Below are 13,951 nucleotides of genomic sequence, written 5' to 3'. Positions count from 1 at the left end.
CTATAACGTAACACACAGAGAAACGCACGGCCATGGATGAAGGGAGAACGCGACACCGAACTGAGGGAGACGCAGACATAAATACACAGAGGGTTAACGAGGGAAGTGGGAACACACGGGGAACACAGGTGACACTGATAATCATAACAAGACACGGCAGGAGTAAACGCAACACTGACGGGAGACTGTCAAAGTAAAACAGGAAGTACACAGAGGTTCAGACAGGAGGAGAGAGAGCACGGGGAGAACACAGACATAACGGGCTGGGGAAAACATGGAATAAAACACAAGGAGAGACGAGGGCTCACAGATACACAGAGGGGCACACAGGGGGTAAGAGTCACAAGGGGAAAACACATAAGGAACAACGTAACAGAGCAACCCAGGAAGCATGGCCTAAATAAGGAACAAAATACAAAAATACATGAAAACTAAGAATACTGGGCCAACATGGCCCAGGACCATGACAGATTCCAATATCATACTCTAACTATGAAGCTTCACAGCTAGTAGGCAAATAAGCACATTTTCCAACAGTGCCAAAATGTTCATTTGAACTAATTAACAAGAAATACATAAACACAAAGAAAATATCGTCAAGATAATTGCAGCTTCTTTCCCCATTAACCACCAATATTTAATCAAAGGACATAAGGGACATCTCCGTTTCTCTCTGCTTCACAGCCACGTGGGATATTTCTTGGCTGAGAGTGGAATTCCATGCTGCAGATAGTGTGAGGGTGATGAGGTACATCGGCTCACATATAAGGCATGTGTGCTATCTTTTCCCCCAGTGATTCCTCGCCACTGATAGGCGCCTCGATGCCGGCCTCATAAAATGCAGTGCAATGCACAGCTCTGCTCTGCAACAGCTGTGATAAGGATAAATATTTAATGTTTTCTAAGACTATGAGTTGTAAACGTGCCTTTTTTTGGCAAAGAGACTACGCGGGAGAGGGGAGGCAAGGAAAATCAAACAAAACTGAATGAAAATGGTAGGGAAAATGGCATCGATAAAAGCAAAAGTTAAGGACAAGACTGTTATATAAAGTTCCTCCACACCGAACATGTGACTTACATTTTCCCTTAAATGCAAAAATAGAAATGAGTGCAGCACTTTTTATCTGATACCCCAGAGGCACATTTTTATCATGTTTTCATCTCATACAAAAGAACACTAAACACCCGAAACTCTAAACACACTGCTGGATATTCACCGACCTAATGTAAAATAAGAACATGTTACACTACTAAAACCATAATTCAGAAGTATCTCTACCATCAGACTCTTTGGGGATAAGCACTTGGAGTGGATAATTGGAGCGATAAGTGTTGTACTTATTCGCTGATTAACTCCCACTGGGACCGTGAAAAGGCTAGCAGTCCGGCATGTTCTCAAGTGTGTCTATTTATGGTCAAGCTGACATCTAAATGAATTTAAAAGGATCTTCAGCAGGAAAGTGGACAACAATTAAGAGTGACAGACTTCATTTGTCATCTATATCAAGTCCGGTCACTACAGCAATCATAAATACACAATACGGACCTTCTGCTTTGAAATACAAGGAGCTAATTAACCTTTGTCACAACCTGTTACATTTGTCTAGTTTTATTATTTGATTTATTATTCTGTAGTTGGAATTCAATCTTGTATGATATCCCAGATTCTTAATTGTTGAGATTAGCGATTATTGGCTCTTTTAAGCAAGTTTTCATCATTGAGAGAAGACACTGAAAAATACCTGCACCACCAATCGAAGCTGTCTGTGTAGTGTTTGTTTGATGAAACAGAAACAGACAACTCTGCAATCATTTGAAATTTGTTATTCATTGTTATTCGTGGTTCTTTGTATAATTCCGTATGTTTTTCAGATTTGTTCCTTACTTTGTTTGTCTGCCTTGCACCCACATTATGCTGACAAATCATCTTGTATTCGTTGCTAGCAGCTGCACCCAGCTCCTTTTGGCCTCTTTTCCCTAAATACTAAACAAGGATGTGTCATTTTGTCCAGCAAGAGTTGCGGTTTTTTGTTACTTGTCCTTGCCAGCACAGATGCCTTTTTAAAATAGTGTTACTGCTATTTTTAATGCTTCCTTGAAGCCTAAACACACCTGGAACCTTTCAGTAATGAATAATTTATCTATCATAATGCCTACAGGATACATTTTCTTCAGCTCCTTCAGTGAAAAGGGCAGCAAGGAAAACAAGTATAGAGGTTTTTTGAAATGCTGATAATAAGTTTGGGTTATTTCGTTCACTAATAATGTTGGAAAGTCCAAAAACTACAAGATGAAGGCACGAGGAGATGAGGACATGCAATTTCTTACTAACCTCTGGCGTCAAAGAACTCCTCATCGGAGCTGTCGACTGATTCTTGTGCAATATTCTGCAGGCACCAATGAGTGGCGCTGTGTTTTCTTGACGAACCTGTGAATCCAAAAAAAAAAAAGGGTGAAAATTCTGCTTTTAGAGTCGGTCAACGTAATGCAGTAAATGAAGAAAGACAAGGACAGACAACTCAAACATATTTGTATTTTTTCCTTTTCTTTACGTTGGTTGACACCTCTAAAGATTTGGAGAGAAAAACAAGTGTGAAAGCCCCAGGTGGGAGTGCTTGGCCTTTCAAGTGTCACAGCAGGTGAAAAGACCCAATTGGACTTTCCTTTGAGCACTGTCGCAGCCCACAAGTGTCTCAGCAAGACAGCCAGGCAGTGTTTTTCATGACCTTCTGATACAAGAACAGGGACAACAACAAAAAAATTTAAGCCTTTTTCCATTTGTTCACAGTGTTTTCTCTCAAGTATCCACACATAAAACCATGGCAAACAGCCAAGAACAGTAAAATGATTTCTTAAAATTCACTGAAGTAGCAGTAGTCTGAAACACAGTGGGTCAAAACTGAGAAAACACAATGTCAACTCCACTGAATGTGCTGGATCTCAAGTGAAGTTCAAAAGGCCTGTACCAAAGTTCAGATGATGTTTATTTACTGTTTTTCTCCTTGGGACAGCAATGTGATAAAGCTCAAAGAAAGATTCCTCTGACCTCTGCTGCATTGTGATGATGTACTGGTAATGAACCACATTTCCTTCTTGACTCCTCCTGGTTTAATCTTAAAGCAACATTTTCGCATCTCCTTCAATGTGCAAGAATTCACTGGGCAGTATAACTTTTAGAATAGAACAGAATAGAATAGAACTTTATTAATCCCTTGGGGAGGTCCCTTCAGGGAAATTATGAATTATTTAGGAATTATTGTGAATTATGTCCTTCATTGCAAACCTACACGTGTAAGTTTACACTACAAATTTGTAATTGTTTAAAGCGATGTGTAAAAATACAGCTTATAAGGCAACAGGAAGAGTTTGCACAATATTAATTGAAAGTCAATATTCTGTATGACCACCTTTACTCTTCAACACACTCTGAACTCTCTCTAGCAAGCTTTCCTGTAATTTCTTTAAGTAGTCCTTAGGAGCAGTTCTCGAGGACATTCAACGCTCTTCTTGCCTGCCTTTTGCTCCATTCTCTCTCAAGATAGTCTCACACTGCTTCAATAATATTGTGGTTAGTGCTCTAGGAGGGCCAGTCCATGACTGTCAGTGCTCCACTCTGTGTTTTTCCCCATAGAGGCTTTTACCTCATTAGCACTGCGTTTACCATCATTGACCCGTGGAAAAATAAAGCCATTGATAATCAAATGCTTTCCTATTGATGTTGCATCGTGGATCAAAATTTTACTTTATTTTCTGCGTTCATAATTTCATCAATCTTCGCATCATCCCCAACACCACTGTCAGAAATGCAGCACCAAACCATGACAGGGCCTCCACCGTGTTTTACAGGTGGCTGTGAACACTCACTGTTGTACCTCTCTCTTGATTTCCTTCATAAATATTGATGATTGTTTGAATCAGATATTCCAGAATTGGACTCATCACTATATTGCCATTGATTTTTGCTCCAGTTTTTGTGTAATTTGGCATACCTTAGCTTTTTCTCCCTGTTTCTCTTACTTAAGAACGGCTTCTTCACAGTGACTCTTTCACTGAGACCATTTCTATTGAGGCTTCAGTGAAGAGTCAACTACAGATTGAGATTGCAAGATTGCATGTCTCAGATTGTGTGTCAGGTCGTTGCTGGATTTTCAGTTTTATCTTTCTTTTTTTTGCATGACTTTGTGCATGACTTTCAGATACTGTTACTCAACTGTTTTTTTAAAAGCCTACCACTTCTTCTATCCTCCACTTGTCCAAGTTCTTCAAATTCTTTAAGGACACACTGACACAGCATGCTGAGATATGCCAGGTTTTCAGGTGTTAGCTAGTGCAAAAATACTATTTATGTCTGTTAAATGATGCTATCTTTGGCAGTTTTCATAGATTCAGCTAACAAAATCAGAACAAATTATATGTTTTAAGATGGGACCTAGTAACAGTGCTTAAAGGTAACTAAAACTGATTCTTTGTCAAGCTGTCTGTTATGTGTAGACAGAACATTTATGTTTGAATGATTCACAAATCAAGGTTAAGTGGCTTAACAAACAAAAAATATTTTATCTAAAAAAATGGTTAGGTATCTACACTTGACTGAAAACGAGTGAAAACAAATTAATTAATTAAAAAAAAATAAAAAACAGCCAACCAGCCAGCCTTTAGCAAGCCTAGAGAGCTATTGCTTAAGAACACTTTAGGTCTTGCACCTTGAAAGCAAAAAGACTTGTTGCACAGCAGCATATGTGATGAAAATTGCTAAATTATACCACCAATCATAGAAATCATGCAAATCCTAAATATTTAGCAAAGACAGAAAGACTGAATCTGACTACATTTCCATACAACAAGTTCTGCCAATTCAATTGTGCACTGAGGATATTTAATGATATCGATCTACTGTAATGTATCAATCTACTTGCCTGGAACAGGCAAAGAGCAGAGGCATGCTGGCACAGGTGCATGTCTGTTCACACAATAGGTGACGAGAGAGTTTATTTACAATTTATAGCCGATACCAGGGAGGAAGAACCAAATAGTACGATAAAAATGATCTAATCTATTGTAATTCATAGATGTAATGACTAAACATAAGTTTACAGATACCTACTGAAAAGCTAAAATTGTATTAAGTTATAGCATTTGACTGTTCCGGCTCTTTCCATATGTGTAAATCTGCAGAATGCAATGCAATGCTAACACAGCATTAGCTAACTTAATAGTTAGCTAATGTATATATTAAAAACCTCAGAGGTGTATAATGGCTCAGTCACACTAGGGTAAAAAACAGGAAGGCATCATTTGCCCAATGATTGCATGGAAGTTTTTGGCATTCAGCAACCAATTTCAAGTAGTTGTGCAAGATTGCAAGGCAGCTGAACAGGCCCTCTGATGGAATCTGTCTCCAAAACATTGCAGTCTGTATCTGATTGACTGCAATCACTCTCAGAGCGATTGGTGAAGGTTTGCAAACAACCACCATCTATTATAAATGCAAACAAGCAACCAAGCTGGTTGCCAGCTGGTTGTAACCTAGTTATATTCCAGCAAACACCTATTTAGCCATTTAGCTTTTAAATTATCATCCTCCAGCTACTACATCACTGAGTAATTTCTGAATTTCTGTTTCAAATCTATGAGGTTCAGGTTCAACAAAAGATTTATAACAGACAGCAACAGAATTGCAATTTTCGCTAATTTATCACAGTTAATTGCTCCATTATCACAAATTTATTTACCAGCTTGACCCCAATTGCAAAGTAACAGCAGACTGATAGTAGACTGACTTCATCTTGATGCCATTTAATTGTTGTTTTGACGTAGCAAAAATGAAGACGGCTCCTGAATGTGAGCAGTCACAGGATCTTTCAAGCAATGATTTCAAAGGCAACAAGACTGCAATTTATTGCACCATTGCAATCGTTTTGATTATGCGTTGGTCTCAAACCACTGTTTTGCATAGTGTGACTATAGTATAAGCCTGGCTAGGAAGAACTTATTTTTTCTTGTTGTAATATGAAGCCACACAGGCTCGGATCGTATAGCTTCATATTACGTCACATCTAGGCTGGATCTTTACTCACACTGGACTGCTGTGAGGTAGCTCTATGATTATGGCATAAGGAATAACATGGATAGATGACTCAGTAACCTTGCTTTTCTCCCATAAAGGATGATGACATAAATAATCAACAGGCCTAATAAATAAGGATTAGGGTGAAGTTTGCTCTTCAACCTTTGACTTAGCAGCAACTTTCTCTATCAGCAAATTGTCCTCAAGGGACTATGGGATCCCTGAACCACAACGCAGCCTTTTCCCTTTTCTCTGCAATGGAGAATGATTGAGCAGGCTCAAGCGTGGATTAGTCCAGTCCTTGAGTGAGCATTTATTGTGCATCAACATTCAGACCAGCAGCAGCACCCCTAGCCAAAACTGCATTTTTCCAGCACATTACACAGGAATCCCTTATATACCATCCCTGAGCACTAATTTGTGTCAACAACCGGTCAGGGAGCCCAACGTACACAGAGCAAGGCAATCTAGCCAAAATATAATTCTCTGCTCACAGACAAATAAGCAATTACTGCACCAAACACCAAGATGATTGCTATTTCCAGGAAAACACTTTGAAATTGGAAATATTCCTCCACCCACTTTAACAAAATGGAAACAGGAGCTATAAATACATTTAAAATGCTCAGCAAAGCCTTGACCAGAAGACAGGTAAGTACAGCAGACAAAGCGCACATTATTCTATTATTCTGTAAGTGAGTCAGCAGTACAATGCTATGAAACGACAGACAGCTGGCATGCCTGCTTGTGGTAGCCCACTTGCCTACCCTCTCATTTATATTTTATGTATTGTGTCAGACTGACTTCTGGCAGTGGCACAGACATCAAAACACAGCACGAAATACAAGATGAGATGGAGGACAATCTCTGGTGTATTCATCTTTGCCTGGTACAAGATTTGGAATGCATTTGGTTGTTCATTTGAGCTGCATTAGTTCTAACTATATCAACAGGGTCACACTTAATGGAAGAAATAATAATGAAAACATTATTTTTATTTGTGTGCAAAAAGGATGTATTAGAACGATTTTATCCACCTAATTTAGGTGTTTGGCTTACATCCTGGACAAGAGATTATAGATTTATGCCTAAATGATTATGAGAGCAGAACTACTAATGCTGGCATTCACATTGTAGCCCGTGGTTCTGATTCAAAAAGGGGAAATAATGCACAATCACACAAGCAGTACCTTTGAAAGGTGCTTTTTCTTTCAACAATCCCTGCAACCCCTGCATTCCCTGCCATCTGCAGTTATAAAAGATGATGGGGAAGATTGGTATATTTATCCTTTTCTGCAGTGTTTGATATTTGTCTGTGACGTTCATGTGGTGTCAGGGCAAGTATGGGATGGATGCTCTGGATTTATTTACTGTGTATTCTTATTGTACGTTACTGTATTGTTGATAGGGCTGTTCGATGACGATATATATCGGATGACGATATAAAAACGTCTATCGTTTCATTTTCATTTTCAAAATAAACTGTTGTGGTTAGCAACAACGACGGTAACACCATCGCCTCTCTCTCTCTCTCTCTTTCTCTCTCTCTCTCTCCCCTTTGTTGGCAATAACAGAGGTCAAACGTTTACTATAGGTCTTTACCAGGTTTGCACACACAGTAGCTGGTATTTTGGCCCATTCCTCCATGCAGATCTTGGGGCTGTCGCCGAGCAACACGAACTTTCAACTCCCGCCACAGATTTTCTATGGGGTTGAGGTCTGGAGACTGGCTAGGCCACTCCAGGACTTTCAAATGCTTCTTACGGAGCCACTCCTTTGTTGCCCGGGCGGTGTGTTTTGGATCATTGTCATGTTGGAAGACCCAGCCTCGTTTCATCTTCAAAGTTCTCACTGATGGAAGGAGGTTTTGGCTCAAAATCTCACGATACATGGCCCCATTCATTCTGTCCTTAACACGGATCAGTCGTCCTGTCCCCTTGGCAGAAAAACAGCCCCATAGCATGATGTTTCCACCCCCATGCTTCACAGTAGGTATGGTGTTCTTGGGATGCAACTCAGTATTCTTCTTCCTCCAAACACGACGAGTTGAGTTTATACCAAAAAGTTCTACTTTGGTTTCATCTGACCACATGACATTCTCCCAATCCTCTGCTGTATCATCCATGTGCTCTCTGGCAAACTTCAGACGGGCCTGGACATGCACTGGCTTCAGCAGCGGAACACGTCTGGCACTGCGGGATTTGATTCCCTGCCGTTGTAGTGTGTTACTGATGGTGACCTTTGTTACTTTGGTCCCAGCTCTCTGCAGGTCATTCACCAGGTCCCCCCGTGTGGTTCTGGGATCTTTGCTCACCGTTCTCATGATCATTTTGACCCCACGGGATGAGATCTTGCGTGGAGCCCCAGATCGTGGGAGATTATCAGTGGTCTTGTATGTCTTCCATTTTCTGATGATTGCTCCCACAGTTGATTTTTTCACACCAAGCTGCTTGCCTATTGTAGATTCACTCTTCCCAGTCTGGTGCAGGTCTACAATACTTTTCCTGGTGTCCTTCGAAAGCTCTTTGGTCTTGGCCATGGCGGAGTTTGGAGTCTGACTGTTTGAGGCTGTGGACAGGTGTCTTTTATACAGATGATGAGTTCAAACAGGTGCCATTCATACAGGTAACGAGTGGGGGACAGAAAAGCTTCTTACAGAAGACGTTACAGGTCTGTGAGAGCCAGAGATTTTCCTTGTTTGAGGTGACCAAATACTTATTTTCCACCCTGATTTACGAATAAATTCTTTACAAATCCTACCATGTGGATTCATGGATTTTTTTTCACATTCTGTCTCTCACAGTTGAAGTGTACCTCTGGTGCAAATTACTGACCTCTGTCATCATTTTAAGTGGGGGAACTTGCACAATCGGTGGCTGACTAAATACTTTTTTACCCCACTGTAGTATGTATGAATGGTGACATTCAACAATGGTAGAGTATAGCAGTTAATGTTGGGAATAAAGCTGTGATTCTACTGTACATAGTGAGCTTGGAAGACTTGGTCATGTTTGCATTCTACATGAAAGCAGGCAAACACTCTCAAAGGGCAAAACACAAACTTTCAGGCTTGTATGGTTACAAGTCTCTACCTGTATGTAATATCTGAGCCGTCACTCTCCACTGTGCTATCCATTTTACTGTCAGCTGTTTGAAAGAGCCGTGATGTGAAAGCGTACTGATGGGAGGAGGCGTTCCTGCATGCCACAGAGTTGAAAAGGATGGTGGGCAAGGAAAGCACATGCTGAGTGTGAAGAGAAGCCCATGGGGTTCACAGCATCCTAACTACTTTAAAAATAAAAACTCTTACTGGTACTTTCCACATATACCAAGTCAGCTGCTGCCTTAAAAAACAGCCAAGCAGGGCGCTCCATTGTGGGATTTGATTTGTCGAGTGCCCTGCATACACTGTCAGTCACCTTATGAGATCCTCCAAGTGTTTTTAAAGTGCTACTTTTTTATTCAGTGGACCTACAGCTGGCACCGATACCAATCTAATGAATATTCTGTGGATGCTACTACATTCAGTTTACTTTTGGAGCTGCGCATGCACTCTGAATGCATTATTAGGTTTAGGAAATCTAACCAATTGCTTGGGTGGCTGAAACCTCACACCAGAGTGCCTATATCACCACGCAGTGCCTTCCCCACTGGGTAATGGAAATGATTGCTGTAAGTCCCCACAGGGCATTCATCCTACACTATACCCCAACAGATACTGGTGACAGCTTGAAAGAACTACAGACTATGATCAAGCAAACTGCAAACAGTATAAATTTCAGCATCTTGCTGGTTTATGGAAACCAACAGGCTTTAGTAAGCCCTATTAGTAACTGAAAATTAATATTTTGAGTCAGACTGCTGAGACTAATAGTCCTCTTCTATCTACTTTCAATGCATATGTGAATTGCAGTTACCCCAGTATTCACTTAGCTCTAAAATAGAGTCAGTCCCATGTTAAAATGTCCAACAGCAACATGGTTGCAGCCAACCACAAAATACTGTTTAGGTTTCTATCGCTAATTTCCTCTTTTTATCCACACCTGTGTTTATTTATTTATTTAAAAACACACCCATTTGGATTAGGCATAAAGTCACAAAAACCTGTAGCCAGTAGATGTCTGGTAACCATCAACTCGAGTGACTGAACCTGACCTCTCAAACTTGTTATCTAAAAGTAGAACGGTTTGCTGCAGGGTAAGACTGTCCTAGAAGTTTGAGCTCCAGTTTTGAAAAGTGACATTATAATATTTCTATAGTCTCTTACTTAGCACTAATTAGTAGGTACCTATGTCTATGATTTGCACCCATACAGTTAACGAATACAATTTGGTTGCTTAAGCTCTAACTTCTCATTCAAATATGGCAACTCCAAATCCAAAACAAAACAAAATCAACACGGCAGCACATAAAACCCTAACAGGCTTCACAACGTAGACTCCAGAAATTATTATACATACTCTATGGGGTGAGTAGGTACCTGTCCTACAGGTTTAATGGCCTGGGTTCATAATCTTCTTCGCCTTGTAAAACTGCCTTAGATTAACGGACACTTTTTAATCCATCCATTTAGTGCAGCTTGCTTCACAACAACATCTTGTCACCACTTAGCTCTACTAAGTATGCTGTGAAGAGTGTTGTTTTCTGTACCCTTGCCACTCCCAGTGCACACACATTTTTTGTGATGCATTTGCACAGGAACACGACTGTTGATGTAATCGGGTTGTAGTTCCAAGTCCCAGTTGTGTTTAATTATTAACACCACTTAACACTGAAAGCTCTAAAACACAAAAGTGCTGTGTTTTTAAAAACAAATTGGAGGAAAGAAGTATTGGAAGTCATGACAGCATACTGTGTCATTAACTACCCCTAGCCTCTTAATGTTCTTTCGACAGTGATGCTTTACAGGAGAAACGCTTTCGGGAAGATAAAGATTCAGAAAGTCAGCTTAGTGAGAGTGAACTGAACGAATCATAACAAATAAACAGGTCAGACACAGGACTGTCATCCTGGAGTTAAAGTTCATGTCCTATATGAAATCAGAAGTTCTTCTGGACTATTTTGAATATGGTTGACTTAATCACAGTTTATTTACATTTATTAATACTTGCATATATACATTTAATACATTTGTACACACATATATATTTATGCACATTTTCTGTTATAGCAATATTTTTGCAGTAAGCCCTCAAGGCAAACTTCTCCCATTTGCCAGTGCTTTTAAATGAAGGCTACTCTCAGGGAACTCCTAACATGTTTGTGTTTATCAATATCTGATCTTGATCTTACAATATTCATTTGCAGTATGTATGTTGAAGCGCCTACAGTGCTTAGTTAAGATTAGAGAAAGACTGTGGTCTGGTTTTAAATTCAGCAGCGGCTGTGGATGCACGGTGCACATTTATTTTATTTTGCACTTTTATGGTGCAATAATAATAATAATAACAGCTTTAACAAACAAATGGGTTTGTTTTCTGAGGGATGACTCAGATATGCTAAAACTGTTCAAACAAAATTGATAATTCATCAGTTACTCTGATCATACTGCCTTTGTCTGCAAAAATCAAAGACAAAATCCAAACAGCTGCTCTTTGAAATTGAATGTGCAACTTATGGAAACTAACAAAGACCGAGGGAGAGAAGCTCAGCACTTCACTGGACAATGTTCAAAGAAAGCCCATGTCTAAATATCTAAAAAGCTTTCCTTCAGAGCAGCAACACAGCAACACGAGGCTGCTCGTGATTCATCCTTCTTTCATCTCTTTCTTTCCTTTATTTACTTGCAACAGCGTTTAAACAGAAGCCTGCCGCCAGCTGAAATGGTGAGCTGACAGTATCTGTTACCAAAGCACCTCCACTGCAATCACCCTCTATCTGCCACTTGCATACAGCAATGAATCAAGAGCTTTGCTGCACACATGTTGTGGCAGTGTTGCATGTGTGAACAATTTGCCGCAGGAATTTTTATGCATCAAATGTTTTGACTTTCAAAGTAAGCGGAGGATGATTAGCTCAAAATAACAGGTGAATTTCAAGCATTTTGACATACATCATACGCCTCTCACCCCTTTAAAACTGCTCCTACCCTATTTTTCAGCTACAGAAGCCAGCTATAAAAGAAAAAAAAAAAAACTATCAAGGGCGATGTATGTAATTTTCTCACCACAAAATAGGTGAAAAATAGCACTGTATTCAGCAGTTCAGCAGCCACATATTTAGAAACCAACAATAAAGCAAAAAGAAGAATGAATGCTGGACATGCATCACGTGGGGGTAAATAAATACTGCTCCAGCAATTTCTGCTGAATGCTTAGTACAATCCTAGTTGTTCATGGTGAGCAAACACCTCCAAATTGTGTCACAATTTCAGCTTCAGCATGAATTCAAACCAGAATATATGAAATGTTGGTGTGGAGGGGTTTAAATTTTCACAGACACCTGAATGGGACAAAAGTGACACTAAGTAATATAACTAATAAATGCTCTATATATTAATGTTATGCTATTATTAACTGTCCAGTGTTCAATATGTTATTATTTCCATGTTTATAAATAAATAATTTATACAAATATGCAATTATACACTCACAAGCCACTTTATTAGGTATTAGGAGATTTTGGTCCATGTTGAGGTGACAGCATCACACAGTTGCTGCAGATTTGTCAGCTACACATATACAAATCTTCGGTCACCATACCCCAAAGGTACTCAAGTAAGCTGATTGGTAGTTGGGTAAAATGTGTTAGAGAAAATATCCCACACATATTACACCAACACCAGCCTGAACCCTTGGCACAACTGGCCAGATTCTGACCCCACTGTCCAAATGTCACAGCAGACATGAAGATCAGACCTAGCAGTGTTTTTCCCAATCTGCTATTGTATTGTGCTCTTCTGCCAACCTTGATTGTAACAAGTGGCTATTAGAGTTACTGCTGCCTTTCTATCAGCTCAAAGCAGCCTGTGACCTCTAGTATCAATAAGACATTTTAGATGGATAGATAATTCAGCATCTGGTAAGTTTAGTGTATAACATGGTTGTGTCATTGTTGTACAGTTATGATGGGCCAAAAACTCTGCTGCAGGTTTCCAAACACAGCAAAACGAGTGAAGACAAAGAGACTGTAACAAAAAAAAAAAGCAAACTCCTTCATCTTCAGGCAGTATAAACACATTAAGTAGGATTTATCTACTCAAAGAAACTTCCCTGGATTAGGCACTGAGCAACTACTGGACTGCATCTTTCAAGCTCCAGCTGACTCTCCGCCAACAGAAGCTACTTGGTTTTCCTTTAAGGATGTTTATCTGTCAATGCAAATGGTGTTTAGCTGCTTTCAGTTAGTTGAGCCAAAGAAAAGCATACGCTGCATGGTTGCTTGAAAAATCTCTTAGAGGAATTTCTGCTTTACAGCAACCAAAAAATATTAAGAATTCAGATTTTTACAACATTACAGGCAAGAGTGAATATTTAAAAATCTGAAGTCAGAGTTCTAATAGAGTATTTTCATTTGTGAAGGTGTTAAAAGCAAATGGGCTTTAACTCTGTTACGAAAAAAGACACACAAAAATGTGTAAAGAGTTCAATCAATAAACAGGACTGGAATGGAAATTAAAAAATTAAATCAATATCCAGCTGTACTTAAGGTGATAAGTTGCTGTATGTGTGACTAGTCTGTACTTATAAATCAAAAGCAACATCAACAGTATAATAAGTGAGCAAAGAACATCTCTCATCCTGCATGACTCATATGTTATAGGACATTCACAGTGGGAGAAAAACCTCTCTCTGACTCAGGCTATTCTATTTAAACAAACCCTACAATTTATTAATCTATATGCTATTTCCCATTGATTTTCAGCCTGTTTGCTATATTTAAGTA

General features: G+C 39.5%; 1 protein-coding gene across 4 annotated transcripts in view; it reads right to left on the bottom strand.

The window, feature by feature from the left end:
- Window positions 1-13,951, bottom strand: part of pitpnm3 (PITPNM family member 3) — a 106,366-nt gene that overhangs the window by 78,356 nt on the left and 14,059 nt on the right. For all 4 annotated transcript variants that reach the window (XM_026191489.1, XM_026191492.1, XM_026191490.1 and 1 more), the window contains exon 2: window positions 2,333-2,428. In XM_026191489.1, coding sequence (XP_026047274.1) covers window positions 2,333-2,428 — 96 coding nt within the window. The remainder of the gene's footprint in view (window positions 1-2,332; window positions 2,429-13,951) is intronic.

This window comes from Astatotilapia calliptera, chromosome 14 (genome assembly GCF_900246225.1).
Source record: "Astatotilapia calliptera chromosome 14, fAstCal1.2, whole genome shotgun sequence".
Classification (NCBI taxonomy): Eukaryota; Metazoa; Chordata; class Actinopteri; order Cichliformes; family Cichlidae; genus Astatotilapia; species Astatotilapia calliptera.
Note: the sequence above shows the minus strand (reverse complement) of the source record. Positions and strands in the feature narration are given on the sequence as shown.